At 40.8% G+C, this 17,307-nt stretch overlaps 1 protein-coding gene across 2 annotated transcripts; it reads right to left on the bottom strand.

The window, feature by feature from the left end:
- Window positions 1–1,730: 1,730 nt before the first annotated feature.
- Window positions 1,731–12,608, bottom strand: LOC311098559 (uncharacterized protein). Of its 2 annotated transcripts, XM_084138802.1 has the most exons (5): window positions 12,534–12,608; window positions 12,135–12,193; window positions 11,839–11,949; window positions 11,560–11,644; window positions 1,805–2,180 (listed from the first exon to the last, which is right to left on the bottom strand). In XM_084138802.1, exons 1-5 carry the CDS (start codon window positions 12,538–12,540, stop codon window positions 1,939–1,941), a joined length of 504 nt encoding a protein of 167 aa, XP_083994928.1. In that variant the 5' UTR covers window positions 12,541–12,608; the 3' UTR covers window positions 1,805–1,938. The 2 variants fall into 2 exon arrangements, with proteins under 2 accessions (XP_083994929.1, XP_083994928.1); XM_084138803.1 differs by lacking the exon at window positions 12,534–12,608 and having other exon boundaries at window positions 1,731–2,180; window positions 12,135–12,326.
- Between the last annotated feature and the right edge of the window lie 4,699 nt (window positions 12,609–17,307).

Genomic DNA, 17,307 nt, shown 5'->3' with positions numbered 1-17,307 from the left:
TATATATTCACCCCTTTAAAGCCACACAATGGCATTGTTTGAAGAACGATGTTGTGTATATGTATAAAAAGAGCTAAATGTATATGACTCTCTTTCTTCCATTGGAAATTGATTGGACCATATTGTCATTTGCTAATTGCTGTGTGTGACAGGTTGCTGTAGGGGAGAGAGATTGTCACAACTGGTGCACATGCCAACAGAGAAGAAATGTTGGGAGGAGTTAATGTTTTTGAGTCAAAAACACAAGGGAACATTTTATTTTATTTTTTAAATGTGCATTTTTTCATAATTCAGTTATAAATACCGCAATAGACCATAAAAATTCTTTTGATTTCATGATGACTTTATGGATGAAACCTGAAACTTTATTTCTTATAAAGATATGAATAACAATGCTGAATGATGTACATTTAACTGAATTACTACATTTAATAAGTAATGATGATGGCTGGCAAATGTGAGGTCTTAGCTGTGTGAGCATCCAATGCCAAATTAAAGTGACCTCATTGAATATGTAACAATCACCAGAGCTTGCTTGGCCATATCAAGGCAAATGCATGTTTGTCATTGTGTTGCATAATTTGTCTTTGTGCATATACATAGATTTTTAGTAAGATGGATTCAAAATGACATTAAGGACCGTCAAAATGTTTTGACTTCATCTGCTTATTCAAATAGTAAAGGTGTAAGGACTACTGCATCGTTGAATGATGTTTAAGTACAGTAGGAATTGATTAAAAATCAGTAGAAGTGGGTTAGATTTGTACATCTCTCAATAAGCCTGCTCATGGAGGCCATTCAACAATCTACATTCTCCCTTATGTTTAATTCAGTTCATCAGCTCATTCGGTGAGAGCTCCATGACCTGAAATGAGCTGCTCTGTATTCTCTAGTATAGTATACTCTCAATATTCAAGAAAGTAATGGTGTCAGGTCCAAATCACCTCAACCCCGGTAACAAAAATATAGTTGTAATTGCTGTAAAAATGCTTTTATGCCACCTCTGAACAACAATAAACAGTGTGTAAAGAAGATATCTAAATGCCACTTCAGTGTAAATTTGGCAAAAGACACTGGAGAGGTGCAGTACTGATAGACTTCCAGAAGGAGTGTTTGGAAGCAGGCTCAGCAAACTTATTCACCCGACAGAGGGCGCTCGAGGCTCGATTCAAACTTTTGTACAGATTTAAAGGTGCAGGAAAAGAAAACCAAAGCCATTGTGCACTGTGCACTTCAATATGGAAGCTTGTTTCCGCCACAGAATAAAACATTTTAAAAGAGAATTGCGACTTTTTATCTCACAATTGCGAGTTTACATCTCGCAATTCTGACTTTATTTCTCAGAATTGCGAGATATAAAGTCAGAATTGCGTGAAATAAAGTCGCAATTGCGTGTTATAAAGTCAGAATTGCGAAATATAAAGTCAGAATTGCGTGAAATAAAGTCGCAATTGCGTGTTATAAAGTCAGAATTCTGACTTTATATCACGCAATTCTGACTTTATAACACATAATTGCCAGTTTAGATCTCGCAATTCTGACATCTTTTCTCAGAAAAAAAAGTCACAATTCTGACTTGATATATCGCAATTGTGAGGAAAAAAAGTCAGAATTGTGAGATAAAAAGTCGCAATTATTATTATTTATTTATTATTCAGTGGCGGAAACAAGCTTCCATACTTCAGCATGTTTGCATTATTATCTCTCTCTTTTTTTTCCTTTTTTTTTTTACTTCTACACATTTTAAAAGCAAATGAATTATAGCAGTAACTCTAGTAATTTGACCTCGTAATGATTACTTCAAAAATACTTTGAACATATCCCCGTGTCCGTTATGTATTTCGCTAAATTCTCATTCAGAACACGTAATATAAAAAAAGTTCAGAAAAGTAATATTTCACACTCCGTTCCAAAGATGTCTGTGAAGAACCAGTCCCTTTAGGACCTCTGATCGGGATGGCACACTCCCTGTCCGCGAGGGCCGTCGGGTTGCGCGCGGCAGGACAGGTTCTTCTCGCAGTCGCAGCGGTCCAGTCTCCGGCGGAATTTGGCGCGTCCCCGCAGCAGGCAGACCTCGCCCAGAGCGGGCACGCGCTGACACCTCCTGGCAGTCAAATACAAGGCACAGCACAGACCCTCCTCACAGTCGCGCGAGCGCACGCACGGGGACATCTCGGGCACTGCAGGCAAAATCATTTATATATAATTAGGGGCAGTAAGGAAACTAAATGTACCACAGCAGTCAAACCAATAAGATTTTAAGCTTTTCTATTTTTTTTAATGCTTTGAACAACAGAACAATACCATAATACAACATAGGTTACATTTTAGAGCTAGGGGAACATGGAAGTGAAAAAAAGATAGAAAATGCTCAGGACAGTGTAATTTAATGAACGCAATTTCTACAAATATCCCCTTTTTAATTATCAGTTGTTTTCTAAATAAAATTATGGAACAGGGTGGAGACTGACTGTAAGATCCCAGTAGGATTTTTTTTTTCTTATTGAAATCTAATTCCCTCCATCTCGTGAACTCGGATGTACGACATTGCTTATGTTGCACGAATGCCCACTACTGGCGGATCTTGTGCATAAGGTTTAAATGAAACACTAAGCCCTTGATCACTTGGAATTCACTATGGAGCTGATTTATTATTTAACCCCCTTTTTAGGGGCCAAGCACCGAAGGTGCGGAGGCACCTATTGTAATCGTTAGTGTTCTTATTAGGGGCCAAGCACCGAAGGTGCGGAGGCACCTATTGTAATTGTTCCCGTTCTTATTATTAGGGGCCAAGCACCGAAGGTGCGGAGGCACCTATTGTATCTGTTCCCGTTCTTATTAGGGGCCAAGCACCGAAGGTGCGGAGGCACCTATTGTTTTTGTTCGCGTTCTTATTATTAGGGGCCAAGCACCGAAGGTGCGGAGGCACCTATTGTATCTGTTCCCGTTCTTATTATTATTATTATTAGGGGCCAAGCACCGAAGGTGCGGAGGCACCTATTGTATCTGTTCCCGTTCTTATTAGGGGCCAAGCACCGAAGGTGCGGAGGCACCTATTGTGTTTGTTCCGGTTCTTATTAGGGGCCAAGCACCGAAGGTGCGGAGGCACCTATTGTTTTTGTTCGCGTTCTTATTATTAGGGGCCAAGCACCGAAGGTGCGGAGGCACCTATTGTAATTGTTCCCGTTCTTATTATTAGGGGCCAAGCACCGAAGGTGCGGAGGCACCTATTGTATCTGTTCCCGTTCTTATTAGGGGCCAAGCACCGAAGGTGCGGAGGCACCTATTGTTTTTGTTCGCGTTCTTATTATTAGGGGCCAAGCACCGAAGGTGCGGAGGCACCTATTGTATCTGTTCCCGTTCTTATTATTATTATTATTAGGGGCCAAGCACCGAAGGTGCGGAGGCACCTATTGTATCTGTTCCCGTTCTTATTAGGGGCCAAGCACCGAAGGTGCGGAGGCACCTATTGTATCTGTTCCCGTTCTTATTATTAGGGGCCAAGCACCGAAGGTGCGGAGGCACCTATTGTATCTGTTCCCGTTCTTATTATTAGGGGCCAAGCACCGAAGGTGCGGAGGCACCTATTGTATCTGTTCCCGTTCTTATTAGGGGCCAAGCACCGAAGGTGCGGAGGCACCTATTGTATCTGTTCCCGTTCTTATTATTAGGGGCCAAGCACCGAAGGTGCGGAGGCACCTATTGTATCTGTTCCCGTTCTTATTATTAGGGGCCAAGCACCGAAGGTGCGGAGGCACCTATTGTATCTGTTCCCGTTCTTATTCTTCTTCTTCTTCTTCTTCTTCCGCTCTGGGAGTCTATGGCAGCCCATAGAACCGCTTGCGGGAAAGTTATGAAATTTGGCACACTGATAGAGGACAGTCTGAAAAGTCACCATAGCAAATTTGGTGTCTTAAAACCAATCCCTCTAGTGCCACCAACTGTCCAAAGTTTCACTCATGTTTATGCTAATAACTTTTGAACCGCAAGGCCTATCAACAAAATTCTTTTGTCATCTGATTCCTTGGCTCAAGACGATTCGATTGTTTTCCGTCATGGAAATTTTTCCGCCATTTAGAATTTTCCAAAAAACCTACTTTTTCGAACTCCTCCTAGGCCGTTGCTCCGATTTTCACGAAAATTGAACCAGATCATCTCCAGACAATGCCGACTAAAAGTTATGGATTTCGTGTCGATAGACGAAAACGTTTTCGTATAGCACAGCAGCAAATCTGAGGCATGATGCTAATAGCACTAATTAAGGCTTTATCTCTGCAATGCCTTGACATATTGACACCAAACTTTGTATGTGCCATTGTCACTTCACTCTGACCACATCACATCAGTTTTGTAATTGCGCCACCTATTGGTCGAAAGTGATAATCCATCAAATCATATTTTTAATTATTGTTTCTATGATTTTTCAGGCATTTTGCCTAAAATCCTCTTTAAATGTCTTTAATTGCTCATTGTTGCAGTTGGTCTGACACTTTCAGACATGTTGGCATGTCTTGTCGTCTTATTCTGCTTGGCCCCGGTAATGGCTGCTTGCAGCTATATTTAGGGGCCAAGCACCGAAGGTGCGGAGGCACCTATTGTATTTGTTCCGGTTCTTATTATTAGGGGCCAAGCACCGAAGGTGCGGAAGCACCTATAGTTTTTGTTCCCGTTCTTATTATTAGGGGCCAAGCACCGAAGGTGCGTAGGCACCTATTGTATCTGTTCCCGTTATAATTATTATTATTAGGGGCCAAGCACCGAAGGTGCGGAGGCAACTATTGTAATCGTTAGTGTTCTTATTATTCTGCTTTTTCTTCTTCCGCTCTGGGAGTCTATGGCAGCCCATAGAACCGCTTGCGGGAAAGTTATGAAATTTGGCACACTGATAGAGGACAGTCCAAAAAGTCACCATACCAAATTTAGTGTCTAAAAACCAATCCCTCTAGCGCCACCACCTGTCCAAAATTTCACTTTTACTTTGCTAATAACTTTTGAACCGTAAGGCCAATCTACAAAATTCTTTTTTCCTCTGATTCCTGAGCTCATGCCGATTCGATTACACCCTATTACTTCATTTTCCGTCATAAAAATATGGCCGCCATTTAGAATTTTTCGAAAAAACTACTTTTTCGAACTCGTCCTAGACGGTTTGTCCGATTTGCACGAAAATTGAACCAGATCATCTGCAGGCAGTGCTGACCAAAAGTTATGGAATTCAAATTGATTCGTCAAACCGTTTTCGATAAACGCTCGAACAAATTTTACGTAGCGCCTGCAAAAACAGTCGTAAGGCTGTATCTCCGCAACGCTTTATCGTATTCAGACCAAACTTGGTACATGTCATCACAAGCATGACCTGAGGCTACATGCTGCGTTTCGGCGCAGCGCCACCTACTGGTCCGGAGATATGAAAAAAGGCTATTTTTGCTTATAACTTCTGAACAGTTTGTCCAAAAATCATAAAATTGGTATCGTTACATTCAGGGCAACATGCCGAGTCGACTGATATCCAATTTTACCATATCGGCCATTTTGACTGTCGGCCATTTTGAATTTTGTGCTAAAATGCTGTATTTTAAGAACGCATGAACGAATTGTTACGAAACTTGGTATGGGTCATCAGCACGATGTCCTGAAGGAGCGTGAGAAGTTTCGAAACAGCGCCACCTAGTGGTGAATTTTTTTTTTCAAATGCTTATAACTTTGGGTGTGGTCGACTTATTTTAACGAGACTCATCTACTTAGACTCCTGAATCCTTGCCGAGTCCTACGATACCAAACATGCTAGGTTTCGCCTTACGGTTTGTGTAGCGTTGTGATTTAGCGCTTAAAAAACATTTGGCTATATCTTCGAAACCGCTAGTCCGATTGAGACGAAACCACCGTCAGAAGTTTGGAAACATAGGTCGATAGCAATATGCAAATACCCAAATGCGAAAATATTGATGTTTAGGGGTACTAAATTCCAATCAAAGTCATGTGTCAGTCATTTTTTACGTGTTTTTTCATATAAATGTCTATAACTCTGAAGTGAATTGAGATATTTTCACAAAAATTGACACACATATGTATGGGCTCACTCTGAGGACACATAAAAAAAATTGTGGGACTGAGCCTCTTGGTGGCGCTATAATAGAACAAAACATGAAATTCCCATTGACTTCAATACAGTTTTGTGAAATAAAATGCTATACTAAACAAATGCATTGGTGTAATATTACGAAACTCAGAATGTGCCAACAACACCATCCCCTGAAGGTACTCAAAATATTTCGAAACAGCGCCACCTAGTGGTCAAAAGTTATAACAAAATTTCCAAAAAGGCTAATAACTTTTGAATAAATCTGGCTATTGAAATGCTACTGGTCTTAATAGATTCCTTGGGTCAAGCCGAGAACATAGATACCAAGTTTTCCTTATTTGGCCGAACTTCCTGTCCGCCATCTTGATTTTCAGTCAAAACCTACTTTTTCAAACTCCTCCTAGACCGTTTGTCCGATTTTCACCAAAATTGAATCGTATCATCTCCAGACCGTGCCGACTAAAAGTTATGGATTTCGTGTCGATAGACAAAACCGTTGTCGTATAGCGCAGCAGCAAAGTTGAGGCATGATGCTAATAGCACTATTCAGGCTTTATCTCTGCAATGCCTTGCAGGCCCGTCGCGACAAGGCAGGCAAACCAAGCAATTGCTTGGGGCCCCGAGCTGGCCTGGGGCCCCAAGACAACGACTGGTTAAGAATAAAATGCAACGACAAACTGTGTGAGCGCCCCTTTGATAGTCAATGCAGTAAAGTGCAATGACACTGTTATCGGGATCCCCCTCAAGGGGGCCCCCCTCGCTGACAGCAGCCAGCCAACCACGCGATCTCTGTTGCCGGCAAAATACAAAACCTCCTCGGCAGTCATCATGAAGCGGAATTATGCAAGTAAAACAAGATAGTGGTAAGTGATAAATTACACTGGATAAAATAGCTCTACTTGTCTTGTACAAATGGTGTAATTTTGCAGCAGGTAGGCTAGCAAAAATATGTTTATGTTAGCTACCTGCCTGACGGCAAATGCTGCTTGTAACAAACAGTTAGTGCAACTTTTTTTTTCGAACGGACGGAATATGGTTACATACTGAAATGTTTTTTTTTTAACGGGATAAGGAAGACGCAGATTTGTTCCAGAATCACTGTTTATCGTATTTAATGACATGACATTGCTATAGCTTTGTAATAGGTTTTGATGAAAGTGTAGATAGCATGCTATACTAACTATTCCGCCAATCTATTTACCAAATGGGGGTTAGGAAAACCACACAATAAATTCCGTGCATCAAACATTAGCTTTGGGATGTTTTTAAGCATTGGTAGTTGTGAAAGCAGCTGTATCCCTTCCCTTCTAATATCAAAATATGGAAATGCTAACATATCTTTTCGGTAACACTTTATAATAACCATCATTAATAGATGGTCAATTGGGTAACACTTTATTTTACGGTGCCCTTGATACAGAGTAATTACTTAATTAATTACTTAGTAATAGACTTTGTAATAACATGTAACAAAATGTACTTAACATGTAACTAAGTTATGGAACAGCCTGTACTTACAGATTGTAATTACGCACATGTAATAGGCAGCTACTGTTACACATGTGTAACAAGCCGAGTCTGTTACATACGTGTTACGGACTTGGTACACTGTAATTATGTAAGAAAGTACTTAGTATAACGCAATGTAACAACAAGTACTTAAATTTGTTAGGCTACTAAGGTCTGCAGTTACACATGGTAAATGTGTATGTTCTGTAACATTACTTGTATGTAACATAAAATAAAGTGTATCAAGATTGTACTTAAGTGCACTTCCTGTGTATCTACATATGTTATCCATCTGAATTAACCCACTAGTTCACAGCTTAAATACATGCATTAGCTTCCTAATTACATTGTAATTACATAATATTACACAGGGATAAGCTACGTAAAATAAAGTGTATCAAGAATGTACTTAAGTGTACTTTGTGTATACATACCTTATCCATCTCTGCCTTAGTTTGATTTTACTCACTAGTTCACAGCTTAAATGCATGCAGTAGTTTCCTAATTACATTGTAATTACATAATATTACACAGGTATAAGCTACGTAAAATAAAGTGTATCAAGAATGTACTTAAGTGTACTTTGTGTATACATACCTTATCCATCTCTGCCTTAGTTTGATTTTACTCACTAGTTCACAGCTTAAATGCATGCAGTAGTTTCATAATTACATTGTAATTACATAATATTACACAGGGATAAGCTACGTAAAATAAAGTGTATCAAGAATGTACTTAAGTGTACTTTGTGTATACATACCTTATCCATCTCTGCCTTAGTTTGATTTTACTCACTAGTTCACAGCTTAAATGCATGCAGTAGTTTCCTAATTACATTGTAATTACATAATATTACACAGGTATAAGCTACGTAAAATAAAGTGTATCAAGAATGTACTTAAGTGTACTTTGTGTATACATACCTTATCCATCTCTGCCTTAGTTTGATTTTACTCACTAGTTCACAGCTTAAATGCATGCAGTAGTTTCATAATTACATTGTAATTACATAATATTACACAGGTATAAGCTACGTAAAATAAAGTGTATCAAGAATGTACTTAAGTGTACTTTGTGTATACATACCTTATCTTTCTCTGCCTTAGTTTGATTTAACTCACTAGTTCACAGCTTAAATGCATGCAGTTAGTTTCATAATTACATTGTAATTACATAATATTACACAGGTATAAGCTACGTAAAATAAAGTGTATCAAGAATGTACTTAAGTGTACTTCATGTGTATCTATAAACCTTATCCAACTCGGCTTGTTACACATGTGTAACAGTAGCTGCCTATTACATGTGTGTAATTACAATCTGTAAGTACAGGCTGTTCCATAACTTAGTTACATGTTAAGTACATTTTGTTACATGTTATTACAACGTCTATTACTAAGTACCTAATTAAGTAATTACTCTGTATCAAGGGCACCGTAAAATAAAGTGTTACCGTAAAGGGTTATTTAATCTTTAGTTAATTGTCATTTAACTGTTAGCAAACAGTCTTTTTACTTAATAAATATTTTGTAACCCATCTATAAACATTATTTAACCAGAAAGAGGCAGAGGAACATGATTTTTTCATAGCTTATCTTAATGTGCTAGTGTCGGGATATACGGAAGTGACAGTTTATGCAAATATGACATTATTTTTATAAGTTACCAATGGATCTTGAACAGTTACTTCAAGGTTACTGCAAAGTGCGGGGGGGGGGGGGGGGGGTTAGGGGGTTGTTTGGGGGGGCCTCCATGTCCATTTTGCTTGGGGCCCCCAAATTCCTTCAAACGGCCCTGATGCCTTGACATATTGACACCAAACTTTGTATGTGTCATTGTCACTTCACTCTGACCACATCACATCAGTTTTGTAACTGCGCCACCTATTGGTCGAAAGTGATAATCCATCAAATCATATTTTTAATTATTGTTTCTATGATTTTTCAGGCATTTTGCCAAAAATCCTCTTTAAATGTCTTTATATTGCTCATTGTTGCAGTTGATCTGACACTTTCAGCCATGTCTTGTCGTCTTATTCTGCTTGGCCCGGGTAATTGCTGCTTGCAGCTATATTTTACTTATGAATTTGTTGTATGCACCATTCTATATGTATATAAGTTGTTGGAGAAAATATATAAAATCCTATGAGCTGTTGGAGAAAAATAACCCAGACAGCAACATAGAGTTGGCCCAGATCTGGCCCACATCTGTCACACGTGGATTCCACACAGCCCAGTTGTGGGCCGGATCTGGGCCGTCACTATGTTGCTGTCTGGGAAAATTACACAAATGAAAAAAAATCAATAGTATAAACTTTGACTGTGAATATAAGGTAGCTACAAGTATTATGCGATTAAATCTCAACATAATTAATATATTATGCACTATTATGCGATTAATTCTCAAAATAATTAATATATTATACACTTCAGTTGCGCGATCTGCTGTGACGTCACAATCAAGTTGATATTATGGGATATAGAGCTGCTTGAAGTGTACATTGGAGTAGATTCGCCCCCTCGGTCAAAATTGAGAGGATGAGGGTCTGTCCATATAACCTTCCCACATCCACTTCATGAAGTGTAATGGTAACATCAAAATGGTGACAGGTATTCCCCTGAGGGGGGGTGCTTAGGGAAGTTTGCAAGCACGTGTCTAAAAGTGGAGTGGAATGCAGCCTCAGTCTTCATTAGTTTACTTTAAATTTTTTAGCATCTGAAATGTGCTACGATTTATATTCCAAAGTGTCATACTATATAGCCTAATGCAACGTGACATATAACGTCAAATAAGCCAAATGTAGACACTTAAAAGTAGACACTTCTAGTTTTCTATATTTTTCATGTCTGTGCGAGATATTTTACTCTGCTGAGTTTTGGTTAATTTTTTGTTATGTGCTTCAGGAAGAAGTTCATGGAGACCGAAACAGCAAGCATATTTGGTTTCTTTATTTTAAGAAAGTACAACGTTTTGCTGTCATTTTGAAGATACACAAATAAAAATAGACCCTTTACTATTTTGAATGATGCATTACTCTTATCTGAAAGAGTATTTTAAGTTGTTTCCGCTGATATGATCCGAGCTATCGCTCCGGCGCCTCATGCCCACACACACAACATATCAGTTCTTTCCACATTGCTTACATGACTTGACATTGCAGCCTCTTATGAGACAACTAAACATTGAAAAGTTGCTTGTTACTCAATTTAATTTGCCTGTACAATATGTAGGCGTGTCGCTCAACATGAGCATGTTGTGGTGTTATTTCAAACACATTTTGTGCATATGTGACGGATACTATTTTGAGTGGAGATTGGGACACAAGAAAAGTACAAATCCTTCTTTAAATGATAAATAATAGTTTAGCAACCAAATATTACACCGTGACTAACGACTCATTCATTGAAGCGATCATGCCGAATGAGAGATATGCGAGCAGTTTAAGTTTCTCTTTAAATAAGTTTGTTATAGTCTTGGCTTTTAAAATTGGCCTAAATGTTGTTTGTAATGAATGGCACTAGGCCTATAATTTATTTTTATTTTGTATATATTTTAATTTTTTTCTGTTTTGAATAGGGATTTCAGCAATTGTTGTGCATGTTTGCACTGTCTTTAAAATAGTGTGATATCGGCCATCATCCCCCCTGCCCTCTGAGATATCAAAAAATATACCCTCGACCATCAAAAAAATCATTATTGGGTGATCACTATTCACTATTTTGGTAACACTTTACAATAAGGTTCATTAGTTAACATTAGTTAATGTATTAACACAGGAAGAGATTAATGTATTGTTGACACAGCAATGTTCACCCGTGAAGAGTTTTTACAGAAATATTATGTCTGTCCTGAACTTGCAAGAGTGGGGAAAATGTCTAATAGTAATCAATACTATGACCAAAAGTATAATCAAAAACGACTTTAAGTTATATAAAAAAAAGCAAGAATAAATAATTCTCTCTCCTCACCTTTTTGACTTCCTCGCCCATCCAACTGAATCTTTGTCTTGGCAGCATTTTGCTGTTTTTTCTTGGAGCCTTTGCATTCAGGTGCCTTGTGACAGACAATCATTTTAATCAGCCTTTAATATCTGAAAGAATGTCCATTTAATGAACTTGAATATGCTAACAGAAAATTGTGATTGTGAGTTTGATATCAACACCATTTACTATATTAAGCTATCCAATGAGGCACGGTCAGACATAACTTCAATATAGTGCTGAATCAAATTTGCAAGAATATCTTACTTTTGAAACGGTGCATTCTTGTGAAGCTTCTCTGATTCCTTGGAGACCTGAGGTTCTTCTAACAGAATTATGGGAATTTGCAACTGTGTCACTCCGTAAATGCAATATTGACTGGAAGAGATTGTTGAGCTCATGTCAAAGAGACTTTAACAAAAGCAATTAAAAGTTTTGAAAGTGCAAACAAGTAATGACAATAAGCATAGAAATCTTCTTTTATGACACTAATAGCTTTGTGTGTTCATTAGTTGTATGATATTGTTCCAACATTTTAAGGGTTTAAGAATGTATATTCTTACCTCTTGAGAGTTTGTCATTTCTCTGGAGGAGTGTATAATGTTGGAATCCAGGCACTGTACTGCAGAAATAAAAGACAGCCAAAACATAGCAATAATTGTCAGCATTGTTGAATCAAAACTGTCCTGACCACAATGAGCCTGTGTGCAAGAGCAAGACCGTGAGCTCTAGTGTGGAAGAGCAACTTCTCCTGTGTTTTAATGGACCTACGGCAATTACCCAAATTAAACGTTGAGGGAAAAAAAGAAGAGAAGAAAGAAAGGGTCTTTCATTAGTGGTTACTTTCTGAGTGTTCTAATGTTTATAGTCTCAGCTCATGTAGGAAGTGTGTAGTGCATTGCAGTGGCAATTAAGGCAAATTATGGCCCGTACGCATAACAAACTTGAAAGCTTGGATGTACCTTTCATGGCACGTGAATCCACATAGACCCTTTACACATGTAACACCTTTGAAACTTGTTATGATGAAAAATTTGACATCCTCTAAATGACAGCCATCATGTAACCGCATCAGTAGACTCGGATGTAAGTTGCTTCCTGCAACGGAACAGATGATTATCTACACCTTGAATGCTGGCTTAGGGGGGGAAAACTCAAAATCCATGTTTCTCACCGGACTAGGAGGTAGATGATAATAACAGTGCCGATCTGTGCCGGTTTAGTCACTAAATAAAAATGTCTTGTTCAGCTAAAACATTTATGTCATGTCAACTACAGATTTATTGTTCAACAAATTATCAATTAGTAACAAGTTGCTTTAATTTGTCATTACCTAATTCTTAAATACAGCTTTACTACGTGTTTATCTATCTGTGTATGTCTTTCTGTCTGTCTGGTGACTTGAAACAAAAACAAAAACAACTATGACCAAATTTATTAAATACACTAAATAGAACTAAACATTATTTATTCCGAATTACAAATATGTACTTATACAAATATGTCCTCATAATGGTTTAACCAAAGGACATTTTTTCTGTAGCTCAATCAACATTTAAAGGGATACTCCACTTTAAAATGAAAATTCTGTCATCATTTACTCACCCTCATATTGTTTCAAACCTGTATGAATTTCTTTCTTCTGCTGAACAGAAAGGAAGATATTTAGAAGAATGTCAGTAACCAGACAGTTTTTGGTACCATTGACTTCCATAGTAGGAAAAAAATATACTAAGGAAGTCAATGGTACCAAAAACTGTCTGGTTACTGACATTCTTCTAAATATCTTCCTTTCTGTTCAGCAGAAGAAAGAAATTCATACAGGTTTGAAACAATATGAGGGTGAGTAAATGATGACAGAATTTTCATTTTAAAGTGGAGTATCCCTTTAAAATACAATTTGTCTGAATTTGTTGGATTTTTGTTTTACATTGTATGTCTATCTTTTTTTTATTTCATTTTTTTACTTTTCCAAGAAACGTCACCTATATTCCTACTATTACCCTTTCAGTATATTAAATGATTCCTGTCAAAACTGGTTGTATGTTATGTGGACCAAATGTCAGGATTGTTACAATCACGCCAGACTCCACCCTCACTCAATCACGGCGCACCTCCTCTCCTGAATACTGATCACACACACCTGCATATCATCATTTCATCAATCACCTCACTCACTCTCACTCATTGTCCGGTATCGTTTGCATCTAGACGCTTTCTCTATGCTTACCTCCAGGACTCCTCAACTGCTTACCTGTTCCGTGGTTTCCTCTCCCAGTCTCCCAGTCTTCCTCGTGGGTCCTCATCTCCTGTGTTCTTCTGAGTCTTCTCCGGTTCTGGTAATCTCCTTCCGTTCCCCATCTGCAAGAAAGACAAACTGAGTCACTCAAGTCTCCACCATCGGGACACATTCAGATCCACTCACCTTCATCTGCACTGCCGATCTCTCATCTGGTTGTTAAAAATAAACTCTCATTACCTTATCCGTGTGTCTGCCCCTTCTGTGTTGTAACAGAATACCGGACCACAACAACGCACGCCAGCATGAGCACTTCGGATCCCTTTGATGACATCGTGGATGATCTTCGTCAGGCACTTCCCCCGGTTCCACCAGCACCTCCACTTGCATCCACTTCGGCAAACATCGTCACTTCTTCACCACCGGTAATTGCCAGTCCCATGGCCCGACCAGCGCCCTTCTCAGGATCGGCGGAGGATTGCAACGGATTCATCTTGCAATGTTCGCTGGTCTGGGAGATGCAACCGCATTTATATCCGACTGACCTCTCAAAGGTAGCGTTTGTAATTTCACAGATGAACGGTAAAGCGCTCCGTTGGGCCGAATCACTCTGGTCACAGAAGAGTGACATTGTCCAGTCGATCTCCTGTTTCTTCACTCACTTCAGAGAAGTTTTCGGAACGCCCACCTGGGATTCGTCGATTGGAGAACGACTGTATCAGTTGAAGCAGAATACTATGTCTGTGAGTGACTATGCCCTACAATTCCGTACTTTAGCTGCTGCTAGTGGGTGGAATGAACAAGCCCTGATCACCACATATCGTCAAGGGTTAAATCCTTGAGTGCGGTTGCATCTCGCTGCATACGAGGATTCCATCGGGCTTGAACGATTCATCCAACTCTCTACACGCTTCGCCACTCGTATGCAGTCGTGTCTCGAGGAGCACCCAGACCAGCCGCTCACTCTTCCATTCCTCCGCCGACCTAAGTCCATCAGCCCTCCAGAACCAGTCCACGAGCCCATGCAGCTGGATAGTGCACGGTTATCACGCGCTGAACGTCAGAGACGGATAACACAGCATCTATGCCTATATTGTGGTTCTTCTGAACATTACATCTCAAGATGTCCCATTCGTCCTCCTCGTCCCATGGTGAGTGCAATAGTTCCTTCTATCGAAAAGATGAAGCCTCTCACTACTTTAGTAGAACTAATTACTGCCGATTTTGTCATTCCAGTCCGCGCTCTACTCGACTCAGGCTCTGCAGGCAATTTCATCTCCGGCGCCCTCTGCCGTCAGCTCAAGCTCAAATCCACTGCCACGAAATCCGTCTACCAGGTCAACTCGGTAACTGGCAGACCTCTCAGTCGGAGACGGGTGAGTCTCAGTGCTGGACCCGTTCAACTTCAAGTGGGAGCATTACATGTGGAACAACAACATCTACTGGTTCTGGAGGAGTCCACCGCTGATGTGATTCTGGAGCGCCCTTGGTTGGAGCAGCACAACCCCATCATCTCCTGGAGGACAGGAGAAATCCTGAAGTAGGGCAGTAGTTGTTTCCCGAGCTGTTTTCCTGCACTTCCGATTCCAACAATTCCACGTTCCAAGAAGTTACCCCTTTGCTCAACTTCCATCGAAAGCCCTGTGGAGAAACGTTCCGTGGATATTCCTCCTTGTTATGCCCACTTCAGTGATGTCTTCTGTCCCCAGCGAGCCTCCAAGCTGCCTCCACATAGGCCATGGGACTGTGCCATCGATCTGCTTCAGGGTGAGCCAGTGCCCCGTGGTAAGATTTACCCTCTGTCACTGCCGGAGGAGAAGGCCATGGAGGAATACATCAAAGAGGCACTGGAGCAAGGTTACATCCGTCCGTCTACGTCCCCTGCTGCTTCCAGTTTCTTTTTTGTGGCAAAGAAGGATGGAGGCTTGCGGCCCTGTATCGATTACCGTGCACTCAACCGTATCACCATCAAGTTTCGCTATCCCCTTCCTCTCGTCCCCGCTGCACTGGAACATCTCCGAGGTGCCACTGTTTTCTCCAAGTTGGACCTCCGCAGCGCATACAATCTCATCCGGATACGTGAGGGGGACGAATGGAAGACGGCCTTTGTGACCCCTACTGGACACTATGAGTATCTCGTCATGCCTTATGGATTGGCCAACGCCCCCTCCGTGTTCCAGGACTTCATCCATGAAGTACTCCGGGAGTTCCTCCACAAGTCAGTTCTGGTCTACATTGATGATATCCTGATTTACTCCCGGAGTATGGCTGAACATCGCCACCACGTTGCGGAGGTCCTGAAACGCCTGAGGGATTTCCAGCTGTTCTTGAAGGCTGAGAAGTGTTCCTTCCACCAACCCTCAGTGCAGTTCCTTGGATATAACATCGATAGCAGTGGCATCCGGATGGACGAGGGGAAGGTGGAGGCCATCCGCAGCTGGCCCATACCTACCACCATCAAAGAACTCCAACGATTCCTCGGATTCTCCAATTTCTACCGCCGTTTCATCCAGAACTACAGTACCATCTCCAGTCCACTAACTCACCTCCTACGCAACAAGCCCAAGTCTCTGTTGGACACCTATTGCAACTCAAGCCTTTGAGTCCCTCAAGGAAGCTTTCACCTCCGCTCCTCTCTTGATTCATCCAGATCCTGAAAGGCCCTTCGTCGTGGAAGTCGATGCTTCAACCACAGGAGTGGGAGCGATTTTGTCTCAGCAGCAGGGGAATTCAAGTAGACTTCATCCATGCGCCTTCTTCTCCCACAAACTCAACCCGGCGGAGGTCAATTACGACATCGGCAACAGGGAGCTGTTAGCCGTCAAGCTGGCTCTTGAGGAGTGGAGACATTGGTTGGAGGGTGCACAATATCCATTCGTGGTGTTGACGGATCATAAGAATCTACAGTATCTCAGAGACGCCAAGAGATTAAATCCACGACAAGCAAGATGGGCATTGTTCTTTACCCGGTTCAACTTTACCATCTCCTACATCCCTGGTTCCAAAAATATCAAGGCGGACGCTTTATCCCGTCTCCATAGTCCTGAAGAGATTATGGAAGAGTCTGAACCTATCCTGCCTGAAAAACAATGAGACCCTCTCGCTGCTAAAAGAACGCTTCTGGTGGCCTAACATGGCAGCGGACGTCAGAAGGTACGTGAGAGGTTGCAAGGATTGCGCCATCTCGAAGAGCCCTCACCATCTTCCATCTGGCAAACTACATCCTCTGCCCGTTCCCAACAGACCCTGGTCACACCTAGGAGTTGATTTCATAACGGACTTACCTGCTTCAGATGACAGTACCTGCATCCTAGTAATCATCGACAGATTCTCCAAGTCATGTCGTCTACTTCCCCTGAAGGGACTCCCCACTGCCATACAGACTGCCGAGCTGATGTTCAACCACATCTTCAGAGTTTATGGAATTCCAGAAGACATTGTGTCTGATAGGGGACCTCAGTTCATCTCCAGGGTATGGAAGGCGTTCTTCTCGCTCC

This window comes from Abramis brama, assembly GCF_963993115.1.
Source record: "Abramis brama genome assembly, chromosome: 16".
In the NCBI taxonomy this organism is placed as follows: Eukaryota; Metazoa; Chordata; class Actinopteri; order Cypriniformes; family Leuciscidae; genus Abramis; species Abramis brama.
Note: the sequence above shows the minus strand (reverse complement) of the source record. Positions and strands in the feature narration are given on the sequence as shown.